The sequence below is a fragment of the Aythya ferina genome, assembly GCF_964211825.1.
Source record: "Aythya ferina genome assembly, chromosome: 5".
In the NCBI taxonomy this organism is placed as follows: domain Eukaryota; kingdom Metazoa; phylum Chordata; class Aves; order Anseriformes; family Anatidae; genus Aythya; species Aythya ferina.
The window spans coordinates 41124545-41149601 of record NC_140301.1 but is presented as its reverse complement, the minus strand read 5'-3'; the positions used below and the strand labels follow the sequence as shown (position 1 = coordinate 41149601).

The 25057-nt window shown below is 34.8% G+C and overlaps 1 protein-coding gene across 7 annotated transcripts in view; it reads right to left on the bottom strand.

Annotated features, from left to right (window-relative positions):
• SLC25A21 (solute carrier family 25 member 21) overlaps positions 1–25057 on the bottom strand; it is a 250378-nt gene that overhangs the window by 52999 nt on the left and 172322 nt on the right. For all 7 annotated transcript variants that reach the window (XM_084521693.1, XM_084521696.1, XM_084521697.1 and 4 more), the window contains one exon: positions 15023–15106. In XM_084521693.1, coding sequence (XP_084377819.1) covers positions 15023–15106 — 84 coding nt within the window. The remainder of the gene's footprint in view (positions 1–15022; positions 15107–25057) is intronic.

Sequence of the window (25057 nt, the reverse complement as noted above, 5' to 3'; positions counted from 1 at the left end):
TTCCATGAAGAAAGGCTTGTTAGACACCTGTTAGCACATTATATGTATACTAGTTTTATGACAGGTTTATAGGTGTCTAAATTCTGCTTTCCACGCTGGATATCTTAAAGCCTTGGGCAACTAAAATTAAAAATTGTGTAATTTAATATGTTGTCTTAAACACAGGTTTGAGCAACATGACAGAAAAGTTTTAGAAAGGTAGTGTAGAAGAATTTGCTAAATAATTCTACAGGTCACTAATGAATGTGGAAAAGTATAGCATTTATACAGGGCTCACGGCACTGCAGACTATAATGATCACACAGCAGGACAGAAGCAAATTTACGTGCTATGCTCTGAAAGGTAATATGAGCTTCATTTTGAATGAAATGACCTACCCAGCACAGAAGGAATCAAGGAATGTTCTAAGGAGTAGGTAAGCAGCAGCAGTGCATACTAGTCAAAGATCCTGGATTTCTTTTTTTAGGAAAACAGGATTTAAAATGAGTTGTATAATCTAAACAGTAAGAGCCAGGACTGGAGCACTTTGAGTAATCTGCATTCAGATTTGCTTTTTTTTTTTTTTTTTTCCTCTACTGAAAAATAAATCCTGTTGCTTACATAAACCAAAAAACGTATTCCAGTTTTCAGATTGTCTTAATCTTACACTGTACTCTTTCAGGTCCACTTTGGGAAGTTTTTATTCTTCCTATCCTATTTTTGTGTCATCTTCTGGTATGAAACTCTCGATCCTCCAAGAACCACAGCTTCCCAGATTTTGTCTATGTCAAATATCTCTTAAGAATGTATTTCTTAGAGGAGGTCTCTCAGTGTTAACTCATGAAACTACAGACATTTCAGTGTATTTCTCCTGCCTGCTCCCTTTTCTATTTTTTTTTTTTTTTTTTTTTTCCTCTTTTTCAGCTTCTATATTCCTTTTCTTCTTTGTATCTGATTTAGATCATCTCCATGGTAGCACAAAAGATATCATATAATATAAACAGAGAGCATATATAAATAATGGGAGGGAGTAAATCTTTTTATAATACTACCACTACCTTGAGTATGAAACTAGGAGTTTTATGGTAATTATGGGTTGACCTTCAGGGGATTATTTATCAATTAAAAATATGCATATACATTTAAGCAGCCTATGTTATTGTCTATATTATGGTAAGATGACAGTCTTACAGTAAATGAGATATGTATCTCCCAGAAGCAGAGTATCTATTATGTCATTTGAAATAGGAGTTGCTATAGAAAACATACTAAATTGTAGGTAAGCAACTACACAGAATGTTTATGGATGTGGTTAGAATTAACAGCTTACATTTTTGTACATTCAAAGCTAGCAACAAACAAGGTCTAAATCTTGCATATCTTTGAGCTGTACTTGGTCTTGTTTCCTCACATGTACTAGCTTTATTTATGTCCTGGAATATAAAAAGGAAATTCATTATTTTTTCTGTCGCCAGAAGGGATTTTAATAAATTATAAATGCTATGGATTCTATGTGAAGTTCTCACAAAATTCACATGAAACACAGTTCAGACTTTGGACAAGGACAGATGCATCATAATTTTTTAACATTATCTTCAATCAGAATAACTTCCAGAATAATGTCAACAAGTAAGTGAAGCATAAAAACAAAGCTGTCTTCAAAATCTGATATAGGAATAACTAAGATCATGAAGAAAAAAAAAAAAGATATAAGACTGTATTCATTTTTAACAGCTCAAAATGTTACCAATTTTTTAATGCCCTCTGTTTTGATTCTTTCATGTGTGACCTATCAGGTTCTGTGATCAACTGTCTCTATGACTCCATGTTTAATCAAACTGTTTGTGTAGGATATAAACTTGCGTAGGATATGATCTTGTATAAGATTTATATTAAAATTATTACTTAGGTGTAAAACCATATAGAGTGAGAAATGGGAAACTATTTTAATGACAGCCTTGGATTCCATTTCTTAAAAAATAAAGAAAATTAAAGGTCTGATACAAAGACCATAAAGTCAACAGCATACTTTCCATTGATTTCAGAAGGATGTGAATCAGGCCCTTAAAGTAGCAACTCATTTAGTACTGACTGCTAAATTTATAGCACTTCTTTATATTCTTTAAGCATAACAGCATCCATTCATCACACTGCAGCAACAAAGCCGTAACCTGATATATGACAAATATTACAAGCTCAATGGCTGATGTCCATTACTGACGGGACCTGCTCACCATTTAGAAAAGATTGGCACCAAAGGATTACTGAGCAAACATAGCACCTGAAAAAACTTGCATGCAGGAGTCTGTCATCAGGTGTGTGATCGAGGGCATTATCTGAGAACGCTGGCTCTTTATCTTCAGTTGGAAACTGCTGCAATTGCCAACAATTCTTAACAAAGAGTTTCCGTCATGGAAGGCTGAGACACCGAGCCAGTCTGGTGATGGTTTACCTTCCCAAGCCTTCATTCCTTTTTATGGATCACCTGAGACCAAGCAGCACACCAGTCTTTAATAGCTTAAATAGCAGGACAACCTAGCAAACTGATGACAATCAAGGGAAAACCAATCCTTTTCAGTAGAAACACAAAATACCAGGCATTCCCTCATGGTAACTGAGAAAGACTTACTTCTAAAACTGCATTTTCCTGAACCCTTCAACAGGATGCTGAGGGCAACTTTTTTCAATCGATTCTGAGCATTTTTCAAGGACTGCTAACTATTCCAGTGTGGAACTGCTCACTAGTTCTTTTTTTCATCTTTTACACCATTATAATTCTTCTTGTGAATAAATTAAATCCCTTTAACTTTTTTTGTAATGCAACACTAGATAAAATTACTACTATACATTTTCTGAGAAAGCCTATGAAAACTGTTATTTGTATAAAAACACTTAATTTTCTTGTTCTGTTGAAGTCTAAAATTCTAGAGGTATAAAAATATTATTACAGCCTTGAAAAATATTTATTATTTACAAATTATTAATATCAGCTGTTGAAATCCTGGTGGAGACATTTTATTATTCTTAAAATCATAACACTATATTTAATATCCACAGCATTTCTGAAATGTAACTGAAGGTTTTGGTTTGCTTTTTATGTACTTTTAAACAACAACAAAAAATTTTAAAGGGATTTTTAATTAATTTAAAAATTTAATTTATGAAGAAAAGATAAAAAATGAGATGAAATAGTTTAATATGTTTTAAACTAATAAACATATACAAATCTGAATATTATGCATTTTTTTTTTTTGTATTTTGAAAGGTAGAGACATGTTATGCAAGACTACTTTAAAAGAAAGGCTCAAATGTGTATTAGTTGATGTTTTACTTTTAACCATAAAATTGACTCTTTTAAATCACAGTAACAATCTAAAGAATAACTATTACCTATAGGCTAAATGGTAATTCATACCAGAGATAGACAGCATTTCCCAACAAAAATGGTGTAAAAATAAGCTTTTGAAATATCGATGGATTTTTTTTTTTTTTTTTGATAAAGTATTTTATGCAGAAGACTATTTGAATTTCTATTTTTACTTGAAGAAATGAGTGGATTTTTTATTTTCATATAAAATACATTGGTTGAAACTTGACTTTTGTTAAATCAAGATATAAAATTATTTTATGAGGGACTCAAAGAATGAAAAAAATAACTTTTATTAAGAAATGTTTTAGTAGTAAATAATCTGAGCCTGCACATACATTAGGAATAATCTGGAGCATAGAAGTATTTCTTCCTGCCATGGAGTTCAACTACTACAGAGAACAGTGATTGGATACTTTTGGCTACCAAATTCCTATGATGAAGAAGTGTCTATTTATTATGGAAAAATCCATTTATCAGATTAAAAGAATGCCTGAAAAATCTTGATGAACTTAGGACACCCAATGCCTAATAGTCAGTGGATACACAAGTTCAGGCAAAGACAAAATATGCAAAAACAAACAAACAGTGAAGGCAAACTGTAAAAAAAAAAAAAAAAAAAAAGGCATTTCTATGAATTCCCATTCATATGGGAATTCATAACTGGAGCCGATCTTTCAGTTAGAGTTACTGCTCCATATGCTGCATGAAAGCTTCAGAAATTTACTATGGAGTGTCAGCCTACTTTACCATAAAAGGAACTTTCCATGCTAGATAGAAAGAGAATGCAACTGTACACTTCTGTGCTTATATGCATGGACTCCTGTAAGAAGATGCAGCATGTTACACAAACAGTACTCATGATGTAGGCATTTTTACAATCAAAGAAAATTATTTGCACTGCATTAAAGTTTTTATTTATGTGGTAAAAACAGCTGACTGCGAGTAAAATTGCATAAACAAAGAACGTGAAAGCTAAAAAGCCCACATCGTATGTATTTAGAATTTTATTTTCTTGAGAAAGGCAAATGGCATGACAGTCCAGCAGACTATTTATTTTTCACAGTTTGATTCTCAGAGTCATATGGATTGCAATGTGCCCTGAAATATGAGTTAGCATTATACAGAAAATATACTCTTCTAAAATATTTCCATATGTAATGTTAATTCCCCATTTTACCTTGTTTTATTTAAGATGCATTCCATGGAAAATCTGCATATAAGTGTCAAATATTCAAATTACATTGCCTTTTTGTTTGGAGTTTTTGCATTGATTTAGATGAACAGTTCCTCCTCCATTGTCAAGCATAGATATTCTCAGCAATTAGTGTACTAAATTTCCTTCAGAATGTGAAGCATGGCACACAAAAAGCCTTCAAATTGGGTAAAGAATATTGCAAACAGAAGAGCAGTTGGTGATGGTTTTAGAGAGGAATTATTGGTGTACCTAGCACTTACTGCTGCATCGGCAGCTCTAAATCTCAGCAACAGAGACGGCTGCCAGGGAAAGCTTCTCCTCCTAACAAAAATGCATTTTAAAACTTTCTCATTAAAATGCTACTCACTTTCCAACATTAAAAAAGAAAAAAGCTAAAGTACTTTAGTAGGAAAAAAATGGAGGATACCTATATTTTCATTTGCATAATACAAATTTGTTAATAAAAATGCTATAGAAATCTTATATCTAAACTGCCCCAAAAACATGAAAATGATGCATATTAAAAAAAAAAAAAAAAGTCTACATATTCTAATAGGTAATAGTCTTACATCTTCATTATTTACAGTTAAAATTATGAGCAAATTTATATAGTGTAAAGCACAATTATTCCAGGAGTGAAAATATGTTATCACTGAATGCAGTACTTCAGCATAGAATTTTTGTTTGCATATTTTAGAGATTAAATACTAGAGGGATTCAAATAAAGCAGAATTATATATAAATAAACAAATGAGGATTACAGCAATCAGAAGGATTGGCATAAAAGAGACAAAGCTTTATTTTCAGATGTAACAAGTGAAGAAAATTAAGTTAGATGAAGTAAATACATGCTGATTAGAGAGCAGTATAATTGTGCCATTATAAATAAATATTAAATATAGTCAATATAAATATACTAAATAAATGTTGTCTGATTAGTTAGGTCAAGACATGAAAAAATTGATCTGGATTTTTTCTTTTTTCCCCTTCAATTTACAACTTACAGACTTCTATTTTAAAAAGAAGGCTTTTGACCTGAAACGCTGCTGCTCATTTTCACATACATGTTTCCTACAACCTAAATAAAAATGCTTTACTTTGCATTTTACGCTGTCTGCCAGGTATTTCCTGTGAACATCCCATCTAAAATCTCTTGGTCCTAGTAACTAATGTCTGTAAAGAAAATCTTGGCAAAGCTATAGTTCTAAGCTTCACAAGCAGCCATTTTAAACAGAAAGCTGCTTTAGTTGTGTTGACAATCACATTTTAAACTGATTCCTTCCAGATGAAAAGATGCTTTTTCAAACAATGTAATAAAAGTGTAAAGTCAGCTGTTCCAAGCATATAAAAGTGATTTATCTGTTCTCTGGTCACTGTTTTTTCCCTTGATACAGTGGAATTTTTCTTTTAAGGAATAGGTTAACAATTAATCGCTACTAGAATCGCAAATCATGGAGAAATAAACAATTTGCCTTTAAAAGAACCTCAACATATAACTGAAATTAATTTTGCATCTGAATGTGCATATGCTATTGTGATTATGTGTATGAAATGTTAACCATTAATGGCTAGATTTGCATAACAGACACACAGTTAATTTTGACAGCTAGCTACTGACAATGTCATGATCAGATTTCAGAGCTATTACCTTTGATAAGAAAGAGTGTAGTGCATGCATTTCAGTTTCTTTTATCTACTTGCAGCTGAGCATGACAGCTTTGCATGGGGTTCAGGTTTGAGAAAACTCTGATCCTCTGTCAGGGCTAGAAGCTGTTTCTGCTCTTTTAAATACAAGTTTAGGTCCTGGTGATACTGATGGCAGCATATACATGCCATTTTGGAACAAGAAAGTTGTGTAGGCACAGATCCCCCAGAAGCAGCATGATCCAGATGTATGACTTAACAGAATTCAGCCTCTTAATCTTAAAACACCAATTCATTAAATCTTCACTCAGAGGATGTGCAGCCTCAGCTGCAACTACTGTTGGTATTGTTTTGGTTCCCCATCTAAAAGCTTTGCACTAGCTGAGAATTTTCTTACAGCCCTGGGTAAGCCAATGAAGCAGATGGGCAACACTCACAGCGTGGGGTGTGTGAGCCCTTCCCTGCTTTCCAACCCTAGATGGCTCTCTGCTCAGCATCTTGGCTGCCCGCTTTCCGCCTGGAGCCCACCTCTCCAAGTGCCGTGGGCTTGGGGCTTGGCTGTAGCCCCACAGTACGGTCCCATGCAGGGCAAAATTGCCCCTGCCGAGGCCCCAGGGATAAGCCTCTACTTGGGAACGTCCCAGTCACTGCTGCCAAACACTGCAGCCCCTCGTGCTGAGCTGCTTTGCTGAAACAGGAGGCATGCACGGCCATTTTCCCGGTCTACTAAATTTGGCAGTTATGTTCTTCACACTCAGAGAACATAAACATGTTCAGAAAGTACAGTGATGCAGCACAGTATAATATTTTCCATACAGTAGGCTAACAGGAGATTTTTAAAAAAGTGAAATTATTACTTTGATCTCTTTAAACAAAATGACTAATACATCTGAACGCAGCAGGAACCTAAATTGGTAAAATGATAAACATTCCTGAATGTTCATAAGGAATAAAAATTAAAGTTCTGCTGCTATTTTGCTAACTAGAGTACATAAAGATAGATTGTAAATAACCTTCAGTAGGTATCCCCTTACTACTGTAATCTTATAATGCAGGCATATAATTCCAAACTGAACCCATAGGAGCTATTGTTATAAATATAGTAATATAAAGAGTTGTATTTATGCTGCATTAGTAGAACATGCAGACACCCAAGGAATCATAGCTTTCAGATTAAAACAAACTGATGGTGAAAACATTGGAAACATAAAAAATACAACCTGAACTTTTAAAAAATACAAACCAGACACTAAACAAGTGTAAACTGGCCATTCCAGTGGCCACAGCAAACAGTAACGACTAAGGACAGATAATGTCTGGCTTGTTTATGACTAAGGTGCTTATAAGATTTACATAATTTTATTGTGTTCTGTTCTGTTCATATTGGGAAATAAATGAACATGCACTTCATCTTTAAAGCAGCTGATTCTCATAAGTGATTCCCTAAGTGTCCTTGTTTACTCTGTTGCCATATATACCAGATCAAATGTTGTAAGTAAAATGTCTGTCCATCAGTAATAAAAATGTGGTTGGCCAAATGCTGCCGGTAGTTACACCAGTGCAACCTCATTGTATTTCAGAAAGCTACACACATAAAACTGGGAATAAAAGTTTTTCACATTCCAGAGCCATTTCTTATGTTTTCAAGTGTTAACATATGAAGATGGGGGTAGGGAACCTACAGTGAGGAACAGAGAATTCCTGCCTGAGCAGAATGATGAAAACCTGATGACAGTAACATCACTGTAAATGCTGCTGACTATCTGCAGACAGTGCAATCCATTGAACAGGGCACCAGTCTGGCAGTCAGGATATCTGCCTACAGGCTTAAAACTGCCACTAGCTCTGTGTATGACCTTGGACAAACCACCTCACAAAAGGGATTGCCAAAAGTCTTCAGACCCCTTCTGAATTAGGAGCTTAAATGAAAGAATGCAATTTTATGTCCAAAACACATGTTCCTCAGAGCTCTGATATTAACATGTTACTGTGGGGCAAACAAATTACCCAGTATCAGTCTGCTCCACGACAAACATCTGTGTTCATGCTCCTGTCCAGACCTACTCTATTGACTGGCACCTTAAACCCCAGTATCCCCATCTGCATAAATGAGATAATGATACTTCTTTCTTCTGTAGAGCATTTTGAGACGTAGAGATTAAAAGAGCAGTTTTCATCTTTTTTTTTTTTTTTTTTTTTTTTTTTTTTTTTTTCTTCTCATAACTGACTAATGTTGCAAAAAGCATCCGGAGTCACTTGGGACTGTTGGCAAAACTTCACTGGATTATGAACTGGGTAAGTTTTGTCTACTAAGAGACTAAGTAAATGTATGAATATTTTACAAATAGGCATGCATATGCATGCATACATGCATTTTAAAACACTAGAAGGGATAAGAATTTCCTGACATCTTTTCTGTCTTTACTGGGACATGAGACAAAGTTTAAATATCAAATGCAGATGTTAATTTAATTAAGATAGCGCAATACACATCACCTTCCCATAACTAAAGACCTCTGCTTTGTAGCCATACTTGATCTAAACCTTTGCAAGCATAGTATAAATCACAATTTTAAAGTAAATAATCAGGAAAAATCTGTCAGTTAACTTTTCTGTCTTCCTTGTCTCTAATCTTAAAAGCAGTCTTATAATAATAATTGATAATTTTAACTAGGACCCTTCCACTATTTAAATTTTATGTCTTGAAACCACAATAAACAACCTGAAACTGAAAATAGTAAGACTATGATATGATATTACACATAGGTCTATATAGAGTAAAGCATGGGACAAAGTTAGACTAAATGGCATCAAGAACAGCTATGCAGTATATTACTCTGCATGTATACATAGTGGATAATGAAAAAGGAACTCCTGCTAATTACCCAGAAAAATTCTGAAATTCTTTCATCATGTGGCACCAAGAGGCTGAAGTCTGCTAAGGCATCTTTTTTCTTTTCTCCACAGGTCCATGAGCCCCGTTCACCAGAAGGCCACGTGAATCCTGTCTTAGAAACCACACTAAGTACTCTTCAGAAGTGAGTGCGATGGCTGAGAAATGCCACTGTTTGCCTGTAGAGGGGTTGTAATATCAAAATCTTAATGAATGGAAGAATTGTCAAAGCAAATGGAGTCCCTCACTTCTGAAAGTAAATGTATAGATTCAACAGTTGTTATTTTAAATTATGTACTAAAAGAACTTGTGATTACCTCAGCTATATTTTTCAGGCTCATTCTCCCTGAAAATGCACAAATATTAGATTTCCTAAATATGAGATTTCTTCTTCAAAGATATGCAAAGCAAGCATCAGGATTCAGGTATTCAAAAATTCAGCTCTAAGACTTTCATTTTTGTCCATAAAAATTTTATAGAGATTCACAGTTTAAGTCAACACACTCTCCTTCATAATCTCAGTTATAATTCTCGTAGGGTGTTACAAAGCTTCAATAATACTTTTAGTTTCAGATGATATTATTTCACATGGGAATGTGATCATTTTTTTCAACAGTATGTCACAAAGACACTGATAAAGCATAATGTGACCCACAGAATAATTGTACATGTGGGATAAAGAGAAGGAAAATTAGTGATATACTATATATTGCTATATATGGTCTACATGGATTCATCAGGATAGGTACAGAAAGATATTTTGGCACTGTAGTGCGTCCACACCTTGGGCACCCAGCACAATAAAGATCTGTTAGAGTGGGTCTAGAGGAGGGCCACAAAGACGATCAAGGGGCTGGAGCACCTCTCCTATTTAGAAAAGCTGAGAGAGCTGGGTCTGTTCAGCCTAAAGACGAGAAGGCTCCAGAGGAACCTCACTGCAACCTTTCAGTGCTTGAAGGGGACTTATAAAAATGATGGGAAGCAACTCTTTGCTCAATCAGATAATGACAGGATAAGGGGGAATGGTTTTAAACTAAAAGAGAGGAGATTTAGATTAGAGGTTAGGAGGAAATTCTTCACTGTAAGGATGGTGAGGCACTGGAACAGGTTGTCCAGAGAGGCTGTGGATGCCCCATCCCTGGAGGTGTTCAAGGCCAGGTTGGATGAGGCCCTGAGTGAACTGATGGCTTCCCTGCCTATGGTGGGGAAGGTCCCTTCCAACCCAAGCCATTCTATGATTCTATGGTTCTATGATTTAGCAAGACTTGTACATTATTTGGTTGTAGGCAGACCTGTAGGGCAGACCTGTAGGGCTAGAAAAGAGACAGAACTATGTATAGGTATTTTTGAAGTACGAGTGCTAGACCCCTTTCTCAGGGTTCACATGGAAGTTACTGTTCCTGTAGTAGTGGGCAAAAGGGAAAATGTGCTTTCAGTTTGCTAGATCACAGGTCTTTGAAAGTGCCAGTGCAGGTGGGTCTATATGAAGAAACCAGGTTCTCAAAGGTAGCAAATGAGCATGGGTACAAGTTCACTTCTGCTCTCCTGGTATGAAGTACTAAAAAGAAATCAAAGAGGGGTAGATAGCTATGGGAGGAAATAACATCTTAATCTACCACTTTTGCTTGCCTCAGAGCACTTAAGTCAGAGCCTAAGTCTGGTCTTTTGATACCAGAGGAATTTATGTCTCCAGTAAGTGGAAATGAATCTCTGCTTCATAGCTGCTAGCTGGGAAAAGGGATTTTTGGCATGACTGACCATGTCACACTTCCCCAGTCGGCAATTTCATTGAAGAATTCATGCACAGGGTAGCCAAGTATTTGTATCTTGTATAACATTTATTTGGCAGCCTTTTGATAAGTCTCCTCAGCCCAGCTGGAGGAGCATACATCCAGCTGGGCCCCAGGAATGGGCGGTGATGACTGCTGGTGAGTGCCAGAGGCTGAAGCTTGCCTGCAGGGCTGGCAATCCTGCAAGTCTCCTTTCCTGACCTGTTGGCAATTAGAAGCAGCAGAGCATCATCTGCAGCTACCTGGGAGAGCCAGGTCTCAAGAGCACTGCTGTAGTCTTTCAGGAATTTGTCACCATGATAGACAGACAAGAAATAGAGGCAAGACAAAGGAGAGTGCTAGCAAATTCCTTAATCAATGAATGCTCACTGTTATCACATAAGCCAGGAACCCTCCAGCTTCTGCACATTTGCTGACAACTCAGCATTCATCCAGCTCTTGCTTAGCCTTGGCTGTTCTCCCATCTACTCCACCCATAGCTGACAAGTTTTGTGCAGCTTTAAAGCCTAATCCCACTAATGTATGAGTCAGGGTGCTGCTTATTAAAAGAAAGGTGTGTGGTCATACAGGCAGGCACTTATAGGTATAAGAGAATGGTATGAGAGTATGAGGCAATGCTGAGAAGAAGACAGAAATAGTTATAAAGCTTATAGTTTTTTTTTATTGGGAGGTAATTGTTCCTTCCCAAACCAAATTCAGCATTAATAATCAAATAACTCAGCAGAAGTAATGAGGTCTCAGATGATCAATGACTATTATGTTTTGTATTTTCCCAGGACCATCTAGGTCTAAGAAAAGCTAACAACCCTTTAAACTGTAACTTTCTCAAATGTTGAGTTTCAAAACTGGAAACCAGGACACTGCTACTCTTTCTGTTTCAGGCAAGCTAAACAATGAATGAGAAAGTAACAGGCACTTGACTGGGTGCCTATCAAAAAAGCCAACTGTAAGCCAGAACATTTATTGTTAAAATTATGAGCTCATGAAAATCTAAGTTTATATGAACAAAGTTGTTTACAGACCCAAAATAACAGTATCCATCATTTTAGTGCAACTCTAAATTAAGATAGTGCAGATGGGCATAATTTCCATTCCTAATATGAGATAACACCATGTGTCTTTAATATAAATGCAACATATACATTCAGCTAAACTGTTATGCAACATATACATTCAGCTGTTGGTTTCTGACATTTTGTATTCAAACCTAAGTCATTATCAAAGAAGTGAGTGATTACAAATGCAGTGAAAATGGCAACAATGCAAACATTGGTCAACAAACATGATCAATCCCTTACGACCTCTAAGGACCTTTTAGGTCCTTATTTGTAGGACCTAAAAAGAATGAAAAGCTTTCTCTGTTAATGGTTTCAGGTAATCCTCTATCCAAACATTTTCCCCAATAAATATCAGATTATTTTTATGTTAGCTGTAAAGCTGTCACTCTTCAATAAACAGATATACTCCTGGTGGTTTTACCTTTGCTGTCAAAGATCTGTCAATACATACAGCATCTCGTAAGTGAAACCAGAGAAATTCAGATGCAAGGTTACTAACAAATACTGCTAAACAAAGGTTGGTCACCACAGGAGAGAATTCACAGAGCTGCAGTCCCTGTGCAATTGGAAGTGACTGGAAGGTTCCAACACAAGTCTGCAAAAGCCCTGAAGTAGATACTCCTAACTCCATTTAATAGACAGCTAAGTCACCTCTAATGCTATGCTAGACTGACCCTTCCTTTAGTGAGTTTCAATTAAATTTTATGTTTTGTGGCTCCTGTTTTCTTGTAAGACAAGAAAAGAGTTCAAGGGATGGATCATTCTTTGAAGATTTTAATTCCCTGTGGAGAATATTTATTTCCAACTAAAGAACTCTTCAAAGTTTGGGAGCTGGGGGAGGGGAGCTTTTGTAGAGGCTTTTTATTTTTTCCTGTGTTTTTTGTTTAAGAAACTTTTATTGTTTTGTGAATATAAAGGAGACCTTGTATTCTTTGAAAAGGACAGAATTCTATTAGTGGAAATATTTTATCTGCAATTCTCCTTATAACACAGAGAAAATCAGAGTGATGGTTAAAGAAATCCTGGCCACCATTTCCAATAAGCAGTTTGTCATGAAATCACTAGATTGTTACTATAATGCTGCAGTAACATAAGACTGGTCAGTCTTCAGTAAGAGAGATTGCAGCAAATTAAACTTTAGGCCAATCCCCCAAATCTACTCTTCATATAACCTGAACAAGGTCAAAAAATTAAGGCTTTAAACATATCTTACCTGTCTGAACTGGGCTTAGACATTCTAGCTCACCATAGTTGCTATTATTGAAAATGTTACTACAGAAGAGCATAAGCACTATTCTCAAATGTAAATATTTTCAGGTGCAGTCCACTAGTAACATTTATTTTTCTGACATGTTCCCTTATTTCATGAATTTGTTTTGTTACCAACTTAACGTAAAGTCACATATGGCAGTAGGCAACTCTGAGTGCTGGAGAGAGGTGCATAAATCCCTTATATAGACAGTATAAACAGAATTGGATCTCTCTGAAAATCAGTAAAAAGTGCTGAAGGGGATTTTATTTGGGGCTAGCCAATATGCAATAAACACGGGACACAAAAGAATTTCTTTTACCCTTCTCCTAGTTCACACCTGAATCTGGATACCTCATATATTGTTTTTATTTGCTTGGTATCTAAATATGAAGTCCTTTCTTAGTGCTCTATTCTGCATATTTTTGTGATCACCCAAGGAGAGGTTCAAAAATTGAATTCAAAATAATACAATTTAGGTTCAAGATTTCCACTAACTTAAAGATTTTGCAGTCATCTCTCTTGCTTCTTCCAAAGTGTCATAATCAGCTAGCTTCAGAAATGGGACAATTTGCATAGGTGGGAATAACAGACTCAAGAATTCAGAGAAGTTTGTTAGGATTAGTTGATTACTTTTGTTTATTTTTAGCCAAAGTTTAAGATTATATTGTATCTGAGATTCCTCTCCTTTTTCCCTTGTGCTTACTACTGATGACTGTTTTAATGTGACATTCTGTTTCTAACTGACAAATACTGCTGATAAGGGGAAACATGACAACTTCCTCTCTTTGCAACTTTAGTGAAACATCTCTACAACTCTCTCTACTTTAGCAATTCAAACCACCTAGTTCTATATCTGTGTACTTATGTAAGGTAGTTTAGCTAAATCTCTCTACAAGAAACAATATTGGTCTAGTTCATTTTCACTGCTGGCCTCTCTTATGTTTTACCAGTACAACTTGTGGACACAAGAAGTCTGATCCCTGCTGCACCTCTGCTGCTTCTATATGTGGCATCTATGCCATTATATATGATCACAATTCCATTTTGGTCAATATATGGACAAAATACTGGTTGCTGTTGCATTTACAAAGTTGTTATGGAAAGCCTGCCAGCTACTCAAAACTGGCATTGACTAATTAGTTACTTTGATTAAAGGCTAGCTTCCAAAGAGCTCCTGTGGATAACAGGCTTAACTTTAAGCATGTGATCAGTCCCATTACATTCACCAGCTTTAACAGGACTGCACATAAAATTAAGCATGTACTTAAATGCCTCTCTGGATCAGAGCCCAAGTCCCTTAGAAGAGCTCTGGCTCAGAACAGTGTAACCTTCTAAATCCAGTTCGATTCAGGTGACTAAGAACCATAAATCCTTTTCCATATTCTGTCAAATTGAAAAGCTGTGTAATTTTACTCACACAGGTCTTAGAAACACTGCCTACCACAGCTAACTGGGAATACCAGTTCATCAGAGATTGGAAACAAGTACTCCTCTGAACTAGGCTCAGACTGAACTAGTTCAGAAAACAAGATATAAGAACCAAGATACTGAATTGCACTGATGTGGCCATCCCTCTCCCAGTACTGAGGCAGAGTTTGTTCAAGTATCTCTGCACAGCTGTGTATCACAGTTTTTTAAACACATCCTAATAGCAAAATTTTGTATTGTAAGTGTGAGTAATGTTAGGACGTTGCAAATTGTGCTCATTATGTAAGACTATATGTTTGCCAAATTCTGGCAATTGCAGAAAGGGTGGAATATAAAGAGGATCTAATGTCTGGAAAATAGGTGATTAAAAAAGGTCACATAAAATTGACAATTTTAAAAACATATACTCTTACCCTTCTCTCTGGAAAATAGTCCTAAAACAGTCCCCCAGGCTCTTGTAACTGGTCGGATCAGTTTTCCCTCTTTGAATTTGGAACCTAAAAAAAATACAATTTACATCACAGCATGAGAAGTTAGGGATTTTAAGTTACTTTTAACTTTCTAATTATTATATAAAAGATGTTTTAAAGGTTATTTAATGTATCTGATTCATTATTATATACTGTTCCTGATATACTTATTAACACTGTTTTCATAGAAGCTGTTAAACTAAGGAAAAATAGAGCTTTAGTAGTAATGTTTTTTTGTAGTTTATGGAATTCACAGTATAACTATCACCTTTGACATTTACACCTCTTTCTAGTTGTTTGAAAAATAAGCTGTTAACCCTGTGCCTGATCCAAAGCCCATTGAAATTAATGGGAGTCTTTGAATCAAACCCTGTTTTTGAAAATCTGAAATGGAATACTGTCATGTGTTTCACAATTAAATTAATCCACTGTGCAGTTTTGTTCTTTTTATATCTGATGCAATTACAATAAAAATCAACCAGGGACATGGCCAGAGATTACAGCATCATTCATTTCTTTTTTTGTAATTTATTAATAAGATGAACAATAAAACAAAACAATGAATTCTTTTAATTCTCTTAATTAAAACCTTGTTTTCTTTATTCATATTTTGACAGTGATAAAGGTTTCAAAAGAAAGGCCTTGAAAGGAAAATAAAGATTATGATTTAAGACTGTAAACATCTTATTATTTACAATTTCAGTATTTGTTAAACAGTAAGTTTAACAAACTATATTATTTATTCAATACCCCAGTCAAATTATTCTACTTCTTGTATAGCATGGAGAAATTCTGAATGCCTATTAAAAAACAAACAAACAAAAAAAAAACAACAACAAACAAAACAAAACAAACAACAAAAAACCCACTGATATTAGCAAATTCAATCTACAAGAAGTCTTTATCAGTCGATCAATAAGTTGGATTTATCACTAAGTACAATACAAATTCTACACAGCAAAAAAAATAGTTTTAGAGAATAACTGACATAATCAAGAAACTCATATGCCACATCTCATTAATATGTGAAGGTATAAAGGTATTTTTAACTCAGTGTTAAACAGCAGTGTTTTCTTTTTCATGAGAATTTAGTAGAAACAAACCAGGATTTCCACTGGAACAAAAGGCATTTATCCTAATGAACATCAGTATTTCCTAAACTGTGTTCTGTGCTAACACATCTAATGTTTTATTCACTTTAAGGAAAAAAAAAAATCCAGTGATGTAATACAATTCTTTAGGCACTTATGAAGGCAAGCCCACACCTTTTTTGAAAACAGTTAGAAGGAAACACTGAGCCCCTCCATAGTCCTAATAAAAGTAGTTCAGGCACATCTGGGATCTCTATCTGGGGTAACCTCTTTTATTAGCGGGAAAACTTGCTGCCAAGTTGGCAGAGTAGAGAATGCTATTCAATAGGCTTATACTCAAATAAGAGCTGATGCATAACATTTTGTCTGAAAAGAACCCTAGGGAAGGCTAATAGTTGAAAATGCCTCTATGCCATTGCACAAGTCCAACAGAAATATCAGCTACAGAAACTTTTACATTGAGGTAATCAAGCAATCAACATTATAATAGAAAGTAGATTCTAATCAAATCTTGATATATATAAAACTTGATTATTTATACCTCTCAGTTGAAAAACAAAAATAGTCTTTATGTTTTTTAAAGAACAACAAAAAAATTATTTCAAAAACTCACCAGCAAATTGCTTTTTCCTCAAGTATTTCAAAAGTAAAGCTTTCTTAACCTAAACTCTTCTTCTCAAGTTTCAAGATTTGACCCACTTGTAAACTCAGAACAAAGCATTACTGTTTCAAAACATCCTCAGAATAACGTGCCTCCCCTCTCTCTCACCTTACAAATCCTCAAGCTTATCCTACTAGCACATGTGCAAGGTTTCCAGCTACAATCCGCGCATACACAAATGTAGGTAGAACTGAGAATTAATCACAGTCTCACTGTACATCTGAACAACACAATGAAGGTATGTTACTTAATTTTGATTTACAATTACAGTCGGTCAACTTCTCATAATTATTAAATAATTAACTTAAAGTATGTCTTTGATAGTAATAATGAAAATCATAGTGAAAGACAATAATACAATAAGTAATTTCATTGTTTCAGATGAAGAGACATGAGGACAACTTCTTGCTAAAAAAAGTTAAAGTTGCATTTTTTTTTTTTTTTAACTTTAAAATAGATAAGATTCTAGTATTAAGTGAGTCCATTTGTAACACTGAGTCACACAAGTAACATATTCCTTCCTTTAGGGTTTTTGGATCCATTCCTTCCCTAGTAAATCTTTTTTATAGCTTTAACAGTGATCCTAAAATACATGCCAATTATGTGTTTCAACCTAGATCTGCGAATTGGGTTCTTTGATTCAGAATTGCTTGCCTTAATAAAATCATGTGTAACTTTTTAATGAACTAGCTAATTGATCACCAGAACTTGTTATAAGAAGCTCAAGGAAGAGCTGAAAAAATATTTGGTTTTCTGGAGGCAGCAGCAGCTTGTATTGGTAATCTTAATAGTCCAAAAGAGTGAAAGCATTCACTTCAGTAAACAACCTGGTCTGTTTTTAATGATTGTTTAGAGGAATGAACACAACTAGGGGATACGTAATGGCTTTCTCTGCTTCCAATCCATTTCCTTCTAAAAGCATTATAAAACCCCTGAATTTCATGCATTTTTGGAAGCTGGACGCCTGCCTTGAAAGGTATTAGCTTTGCTAGAACAAAAAGATAAATTCACCTATAAATATAATCAGGGCGTAAACTTCTAACCTAATTTATTATTTTGATGTCTGAAAAACATCATGTGCTTTTCAGCAAACAGAGACACGTTGAATGGACAGGGAGGCAGATTGGCCACTGTATCCTCTAACACTGTAAACATTTACTGAGAGCTTGATTGCCCTAAAAATGATCGTTAGATAACTTTCTTTCTTTCTCATTTTTCTGCTTCTCGGCTGTCTGCTGTGGCCAAAATGCTGTGATGTGTGTTCCCACCTTGGGCCTGCTGGCAGAACCATTGGGCCATGTGTAATCTCCACCTGCTTGGGGCCTGTTGCCTTCCCTTTCTCACTGCTCCCACATCCAGCTCCTGATGTCATTGGGGACCTTGCAATCTCCCTTTGGGGCCATAGCAACATCCCATGAGATTTGGTGTTTTATGCCTTCTTTGACTAAACACCACCGTGTAGTAGCTTTGCTTGATACAAAAGTGTCCTGATATTATTTTAAAAAAGAACATCAATGTCTTTCCTTGTTCAAACCGAAAGAGACATGGCTGGGATTTCAAAAAGCAGAAATCATGTTAAATAATTCGAGGTCTTGGGGTCTGTTCAAAATGCAACATCTGCATTGAAAACTATGATCTAAACCCAAGAAAATATTCTAACTTATTCACATTAATCAACATTATGATATATATATGTGTACTCTGCTGTACACAAATGTACGTATCTGTTTACAATGCCTAACTTACAGTTCTTTTGGGTTTTATAATGGCCAGTATTTTATGCTGACTTTTACAAAATCCTCATTATACAGGAAGATTTCCTGCAAAAACACCCTGTTCCAGAAGTCCTTTAAAGTCTTCTCTAACACTATCTGTATCTATAGGAGTACAAGCAGATGTGTGTGCTCTCTGATATATATATGTGTGTATATAATATATATTTTTTTCTTTGCCTCTCTCATTTGCTGTTTCTATTTGTTCATGCTTGCTGAAGATCTCATCAAAAGTGTCCTGTGGATTTTGCCACTACAGTATATATCCATGCAGTGTTTACACTCTGTTCATTGCAATGTTACCTAGCAGTCCTCCACCTTTTATTTAATGCTCTGGGTTGAATAAAGATGTCAAATTCATGCTGAAATTCTTTTAGTTACATTAAAATCTAAAAGGAAGAAACCACTATTTTCATATCTATGTTAAAGTAGGTACTGAGCAGCTAATTAACAACTATATAGAACAACCACAATGTTAAAGTAGGTACTGAGCAGCTAATTAACAACTATATAGAACAACCACAATGTGATGTGCAGCAGGCTCACCAAATCCTGTTATGTGGACCAGACTCACCACGGGGATTACAAAGCCCATACCCTCATTCATAAATTCCAGAATTTCTTGGTGCATTTGTACAGTACTGCTGACTAGTTCCTCAACCACAAAGCTCAGAGGGAAAGAAAAACATTGACTCAGAGAAACAGAATTTACACCATGTCACAGTGCTTCCAATAAGTGGCAGTCTTAGTTGTTTTTTCCCTCTCCTCACATCTTGTTAGGATTTCATCATATGTGCTACTCTATTTTGTATAAAGCTCCTAACATTCCCCCCATGATTTGGACCAAAGCAAATAATCTCAGTTACTGAGCTGTTCATATGGTATAAAGAAGAGAGGAGAGTTATGTGGCATAACAACAAAACAAATTAAATTATCTGTGCAACGTTAAACTTAAAACAACTTTTAAACAAATACACAGCCTTCTGAAAGCTGAAAACATATATAGTTCTCCTAAAATTTCAATAATTCCCATGATTCGAGACATACCTCTGTAGTTAGTCCTACTAGCATAACTTGATCAAGAATGTATAGCCTGAAGCTTTATATAAATATACATCATCTAATAGTTCATGTCTATAATAAAAAATAACTGCATTATAATTTAAAAAGATTTAAATTTGCTAACTTAAACATTTATTCAGGTGCTACTACTGGTGAAGGCTATCTACTGATGCTCAGATTTCATGCAAAACTTTGCACTGCAAAGCAGACCTTGATAATATATTTTATTTTTTTGGCTCAAGTTCTTTGAATTGCTTACGTTTCTTACAGGATAATAACTAAATTGAGAGTATAATTCTGTTACTTATTTTAACAGCAAATCATACGAGTTGTTGAAGAACTGAACCTAAGATTTCAAAACAAAAAATCTAATTATTTAAAGACAAAGATATAAATTATGCTGGTATAAGGGTCATATTTTAAGTATTATAGTATTGCTATGATGATTATTTAACTGCAAAAAAAATTAATAATACTATAAAGTTGTAACATAGAGAACAGGCAAAGAACAGAACTTATTCCTGTCATTGTGTTTAGCAGATATAGATTTGCTTCCATCTAACTACAGAATTTATCATCTGTTTTCATACAATTCATATTTATTTTACAAGTAATAAATCAGAATAATTGCTAGATAAGTATTACAAAACTGATTTCAAAATTCATCTAAACAGAAATTTTATTTACTTTGTTGGAGTTCGTGATGGGATTTGTGATTTTTTTTACCACTATGACTTTTGAAGGATTTTTTTTTTTTTAATAATAACAATGAAAATAATTGTAAAGTTACCCTGAAAACTCAAAATTCTTTGCAGAGATAACTTTTATGTGAGTCTGAATGTCTACTATCAGGTATGAAGTTCATACAAAAATTACCAAATACAAATTGATGAATTTTCACATTTACTGAATTATTTAGCAAATATTGCAACTCATAAATTCGTCCATTCCACACCTGACCTGTGTCTTATTGCAATCCCAATCTTCATATTGCAATCCTCTTCATATGTAATTGGTTAACCAGCAATTTTCACTTTGTCTGTTATAAAAAATTCTCAGCAACTGCTGTGAAAAGCAGGTAGGGCAAAAAGAGGAAACATTGCCAGTGTATGAGTAAGACAGTAACTCCTAACTACATTTGAGTGAGTACATTCACAGTAAAAGTTAGAGCTAGATAAACAAAGGATTTAGCAATTTAGAGCAGAACTTAGATGAAACAGATTGCCTATTCTGATCAAAATTTGAATCCAGTAAGATCGTCATCAGTTGCAACCTCCCTTTAAGTTACCTAAAAGCAATTTATCAAAGCTCTCATAAAGCAATTGGTCCAAACTCTCATTGGTTTACAAGCTTGGATCTCCTCCATTCTGTTCGATTAGGAACCTATTCTGGTAAAACTACTTGTGTTGAAGACAGCATCCATGAAACAAAAGGAAGTCCCCCCAGCTTCCTGACAAGGCACCAGAAGAAAGATGTGATTATTCACTGACTTGATAGTATACTGATCAGAAAAGAGAATCATCTTTCCTGTATTTCCTATTATTTTTAAGGTTGACTTTCCTCCATCTTATACTTTAGTCTTCTGGCTAAGAAGCACATAGTTCCACCAAAAATATAAGTGGGAAAAATAAAGTGGCACTATATATATTCCTGGAGTGCAATAATAGTAATAAAAATGTAATAATAACAGTGCATTTTAGAAATAAAAGCTGTACTTTGTCAGTTACTAATGAAGAACTATTAACTTTTCCATTATCCACAGGGGACAAAACATACAGCAGCTACAATGGCAGAAAAATAAATAAATAAATAAACAAATCCTTTACATATAGTTTTAGACGAGCATTTAGCAAAAACAAACTTGGCAAGAAGCACATAACCCAGTTAAAGAACCTATGTAACTGTTTCATGAAAATCTCCTCTGGTAATTTTCTTAAAGAATAGCAAAAATAACTAGTTATAGCAGTCAAATACAAATAATTTAATGTTTTCCTGAGAAACAAACACAGCAGAAACTAAGTTCAAACCATAAATACTTTTAATAATCTAATTCCATTGATGCATGCGTGTATGTGGAGGAGAGTTCAAAGCAACAACAAAAAGTAATTTACTGAATTCTACCATTCCTTTATTCCACAGGAATGAAAGATTAAATGAAGGACAATCTTAAAAGCTGGTCAGAGAAATATCATGCAAACTGATAGCTATGATTGTGCAAACCATATGCTATTTCTAGTTATGTTGTGCAAATTTGCTTTTATTTGATGGATTAGAATATTGAGAACACTGTCAGTGCTCTGTGCTGACCAGGGAACAGAAAACACTTGTATTGTTCACCTAAGCTTGGCACTGGAAGTGCAAACATGATATGCGCCTTGGCACTGCAGGATGAAGCCTTCAGACCCAGTTTATTTCTGAATGCAATATATTATATATTCAAAGAAAATTTTGCTACCTTATTCTTACATTCTATTCTGACATCCTGGCATGTTTCTTAGTGAGGTGAACCTATAGAAAGGGAGCAGGTGTCCTCTCTACCTATTGCACATGCACACCAAGCTTTAACTTCCAGCCTCCAAGCTCTGTGTTTCTGGGTGCCAGATACAACTGTGGGTTTTCAGCTTCTACAAGGTCCTTACAAAGTGCCAGCCTTTCTTCACAGTTATGGACCTGGAAACAGCACTCCCTGTTATTATCCTTTAGAAGTTACTCTAATGTTCTGTCTGAAAAGCCTATCTGGAATTTCTGCTGGAGCAGGGACAGCTCTCCAGTGTTGAGGATATACAAAGGAATGTATAATTTTGTCCTCTAAACTATTTTGGCTGCCTGGATACAACTTCTATGACAACAGTGATGACCTTAGACAGATACCTCTATCTGAAGGATCACACAATATCTTATGTGTGATCTTAAGATCTTATGAAAGTAAAATTGGCTAAGAAGTGACAACTGTAAAAGGAGTAGGTAAATTTAAACACTGCCTGTGCTTTTTGTCTACATTTTCTTGTGTATAAAATGCTTAGCTATTAGTGAATCTGCAGAAACTAGAAATAGCAAAAACAGTATTTTGTTTTTAAGAGTGATGGTTTATTTCTGAAAACTCCTGTACTCTTTATTTCCTAAGGAAAAACAACTATCGCAAAATCTATGAATTTTTTTCCCCCTTATCTAAACAGGACAAATATTGAAAATGACAGCATGAGGAATAATTTTTCATTGTCAGAGATGATGGAGTTATTTTTAAAGATTTTACATATGGGTAGTTACTGATGGCCTAATACATCAACAGAAGTCTGGCTTTCATTAGTTTTGGATAGTCTTGTATGTTTCTCTTCAAAATGGCTTATATGGCTTTTTATAGAAAAACAACAAAGTGATGAGGAATACAAATTAATGACTAGAAGAGATTTCACAAGAAGTCAGATATTAGATTATTTTACATAAAGGCTCCAGCATCCAGTCCCAATTCAGGGAAAAATTAGAATGTGGTTTGGCTGATTTCTGTTTATAACATGTGCCTGATTAAAAAATGTCCAATTCCTTATCTTAGTTGAACTGCTATTACAAAAATGTATATCCTCTCTTGACCTCTCTTTGTTGGATTAGTCAAATCCAGTACAGCCATTCTCATGCCTTGTGCCATTACCGTCAATTAATACATTATTGAGCCTCTGCAAATCAGAGCCTTTAAAAAATTTAAATGTGAATATGAAAAATTCATCCATTGGTTAATTTTGTTATGATATCAATGATACCAAATAAGATGAATGATTTTGCTGCTTATAAAAAGTAAGATTATCCTCTATTACTTCAAAAAGATACAAAGGCAAATCTTCATGCAGCTTTGTAAAATAAAATATATCTGATAAGCCATAGGAAAGCTTCAAATGAATAATTACTGTTGGTTATTACTAGCCAATAACTTAAATACAAATAGTAATCATTATTCAAAAATGCTTCCAATTTAAATATTGAAATAGGAAAATGTATATCCCACAGGAAAAAGACACTTCTTTCTTCAACAGTTCCGATAGATGGGGCCAAGAATATATACATATATACATATATATATATATATATATATGTATATATATATATTTATACAAAGCTTTGATTTGTTTCCCCTCTGGTAATCACACAGAACTTTTCTTTCTGAGTAGGCAGGAAAATTGTTGTGGCTTTCAGATGAGAAGATTTGAGGGGAGGTCTTTTTGAAGGGTTGTTCAATTCATTTCAGGACTCATTAGCATTATAAGTTCTTTGATGAGAGGAATCCCATCACAGCTTAGTGTATTCTGACTTTTCTTTTTTTGGTATTAAAAAGATTTATCACCAAAAAATTTGCAAAACACAACAAAATATACATTACATTTGTTCCCTATGGTGAAAGTAGTAAAGATAACCGAAAATATCTTTTTTCCCAAAGGAAAGAAATGGTCAACTAAAGAAATCCAAACTCATTTTCAGTGGAAAATAGCCAAAATCAAATTGTGAGTTGTTGAAAGAAGTGTTAGTTTTGAGTGTCCACACAACCTCCCATGTCTGTGCTGGAAAACATTTAAAATTTGATTAAGATATTGTGGCTGAGATATTTAAAATACTGGAAAGGATATAACCCGCCTTACTCCACTGAAAAATACAGCTAAATACTCTGCATTTGAATACTCTAACTTATATGACTTTTCTTATTAAAAGACTGATGGCAAATACACATAACATGGTCAATACCTTCCAAGCATATGTTGATTCCGTGTTAAACTTACCTTTTTTCTTTTTACCTACAGTCTTAAAGAAGCACTACATTTTGAAATAAAACCAGTAAAATAAGGAAATTCTGAGTTAAAGACTGAAACTCAATTCTTACCCACCCAGCTGTGCTCCAATATTGCAGCTTATATGGAATTCATTATCAGGCAGTGCTTAGCGACCTTAGCAATTCTTAACGTACAGTAGGGCATAACAAGGCAAGTTTAGGATGAAATTTCCTCTGAAGAGCTATGACTTGCTCTGCTGAGGTGACTTAAAATAAAACTAGTAAAATATCGGAACACTCTTGCTTTCTGTAATAGAGTTTATCTGAAATGGTACACTTCCCTCTTTGTAAAAAGAAAAATAAAAACACGATCCCATAACTTTATGGAAAGTTTGCCGTGTGTTGAAATGGTAGCTTTCCAGCATCTTTTATAGTCAACAGATATGTGTCCACACTTCCAGAAAACTTTTGTCTAACAAATTAGAATATATCCCAGGAAGGGAAGAGAAAACTTTGACAATTGAGAATACATCCTATTTACTCACAGTTTGAAAATAAAGAGGGGAGTTCTCCCAAATGTAGTGTAGTAAGTGCTACTTTGTAGGAGCAGCAACGGTGTTCCTACAGGCTTCAGTACTT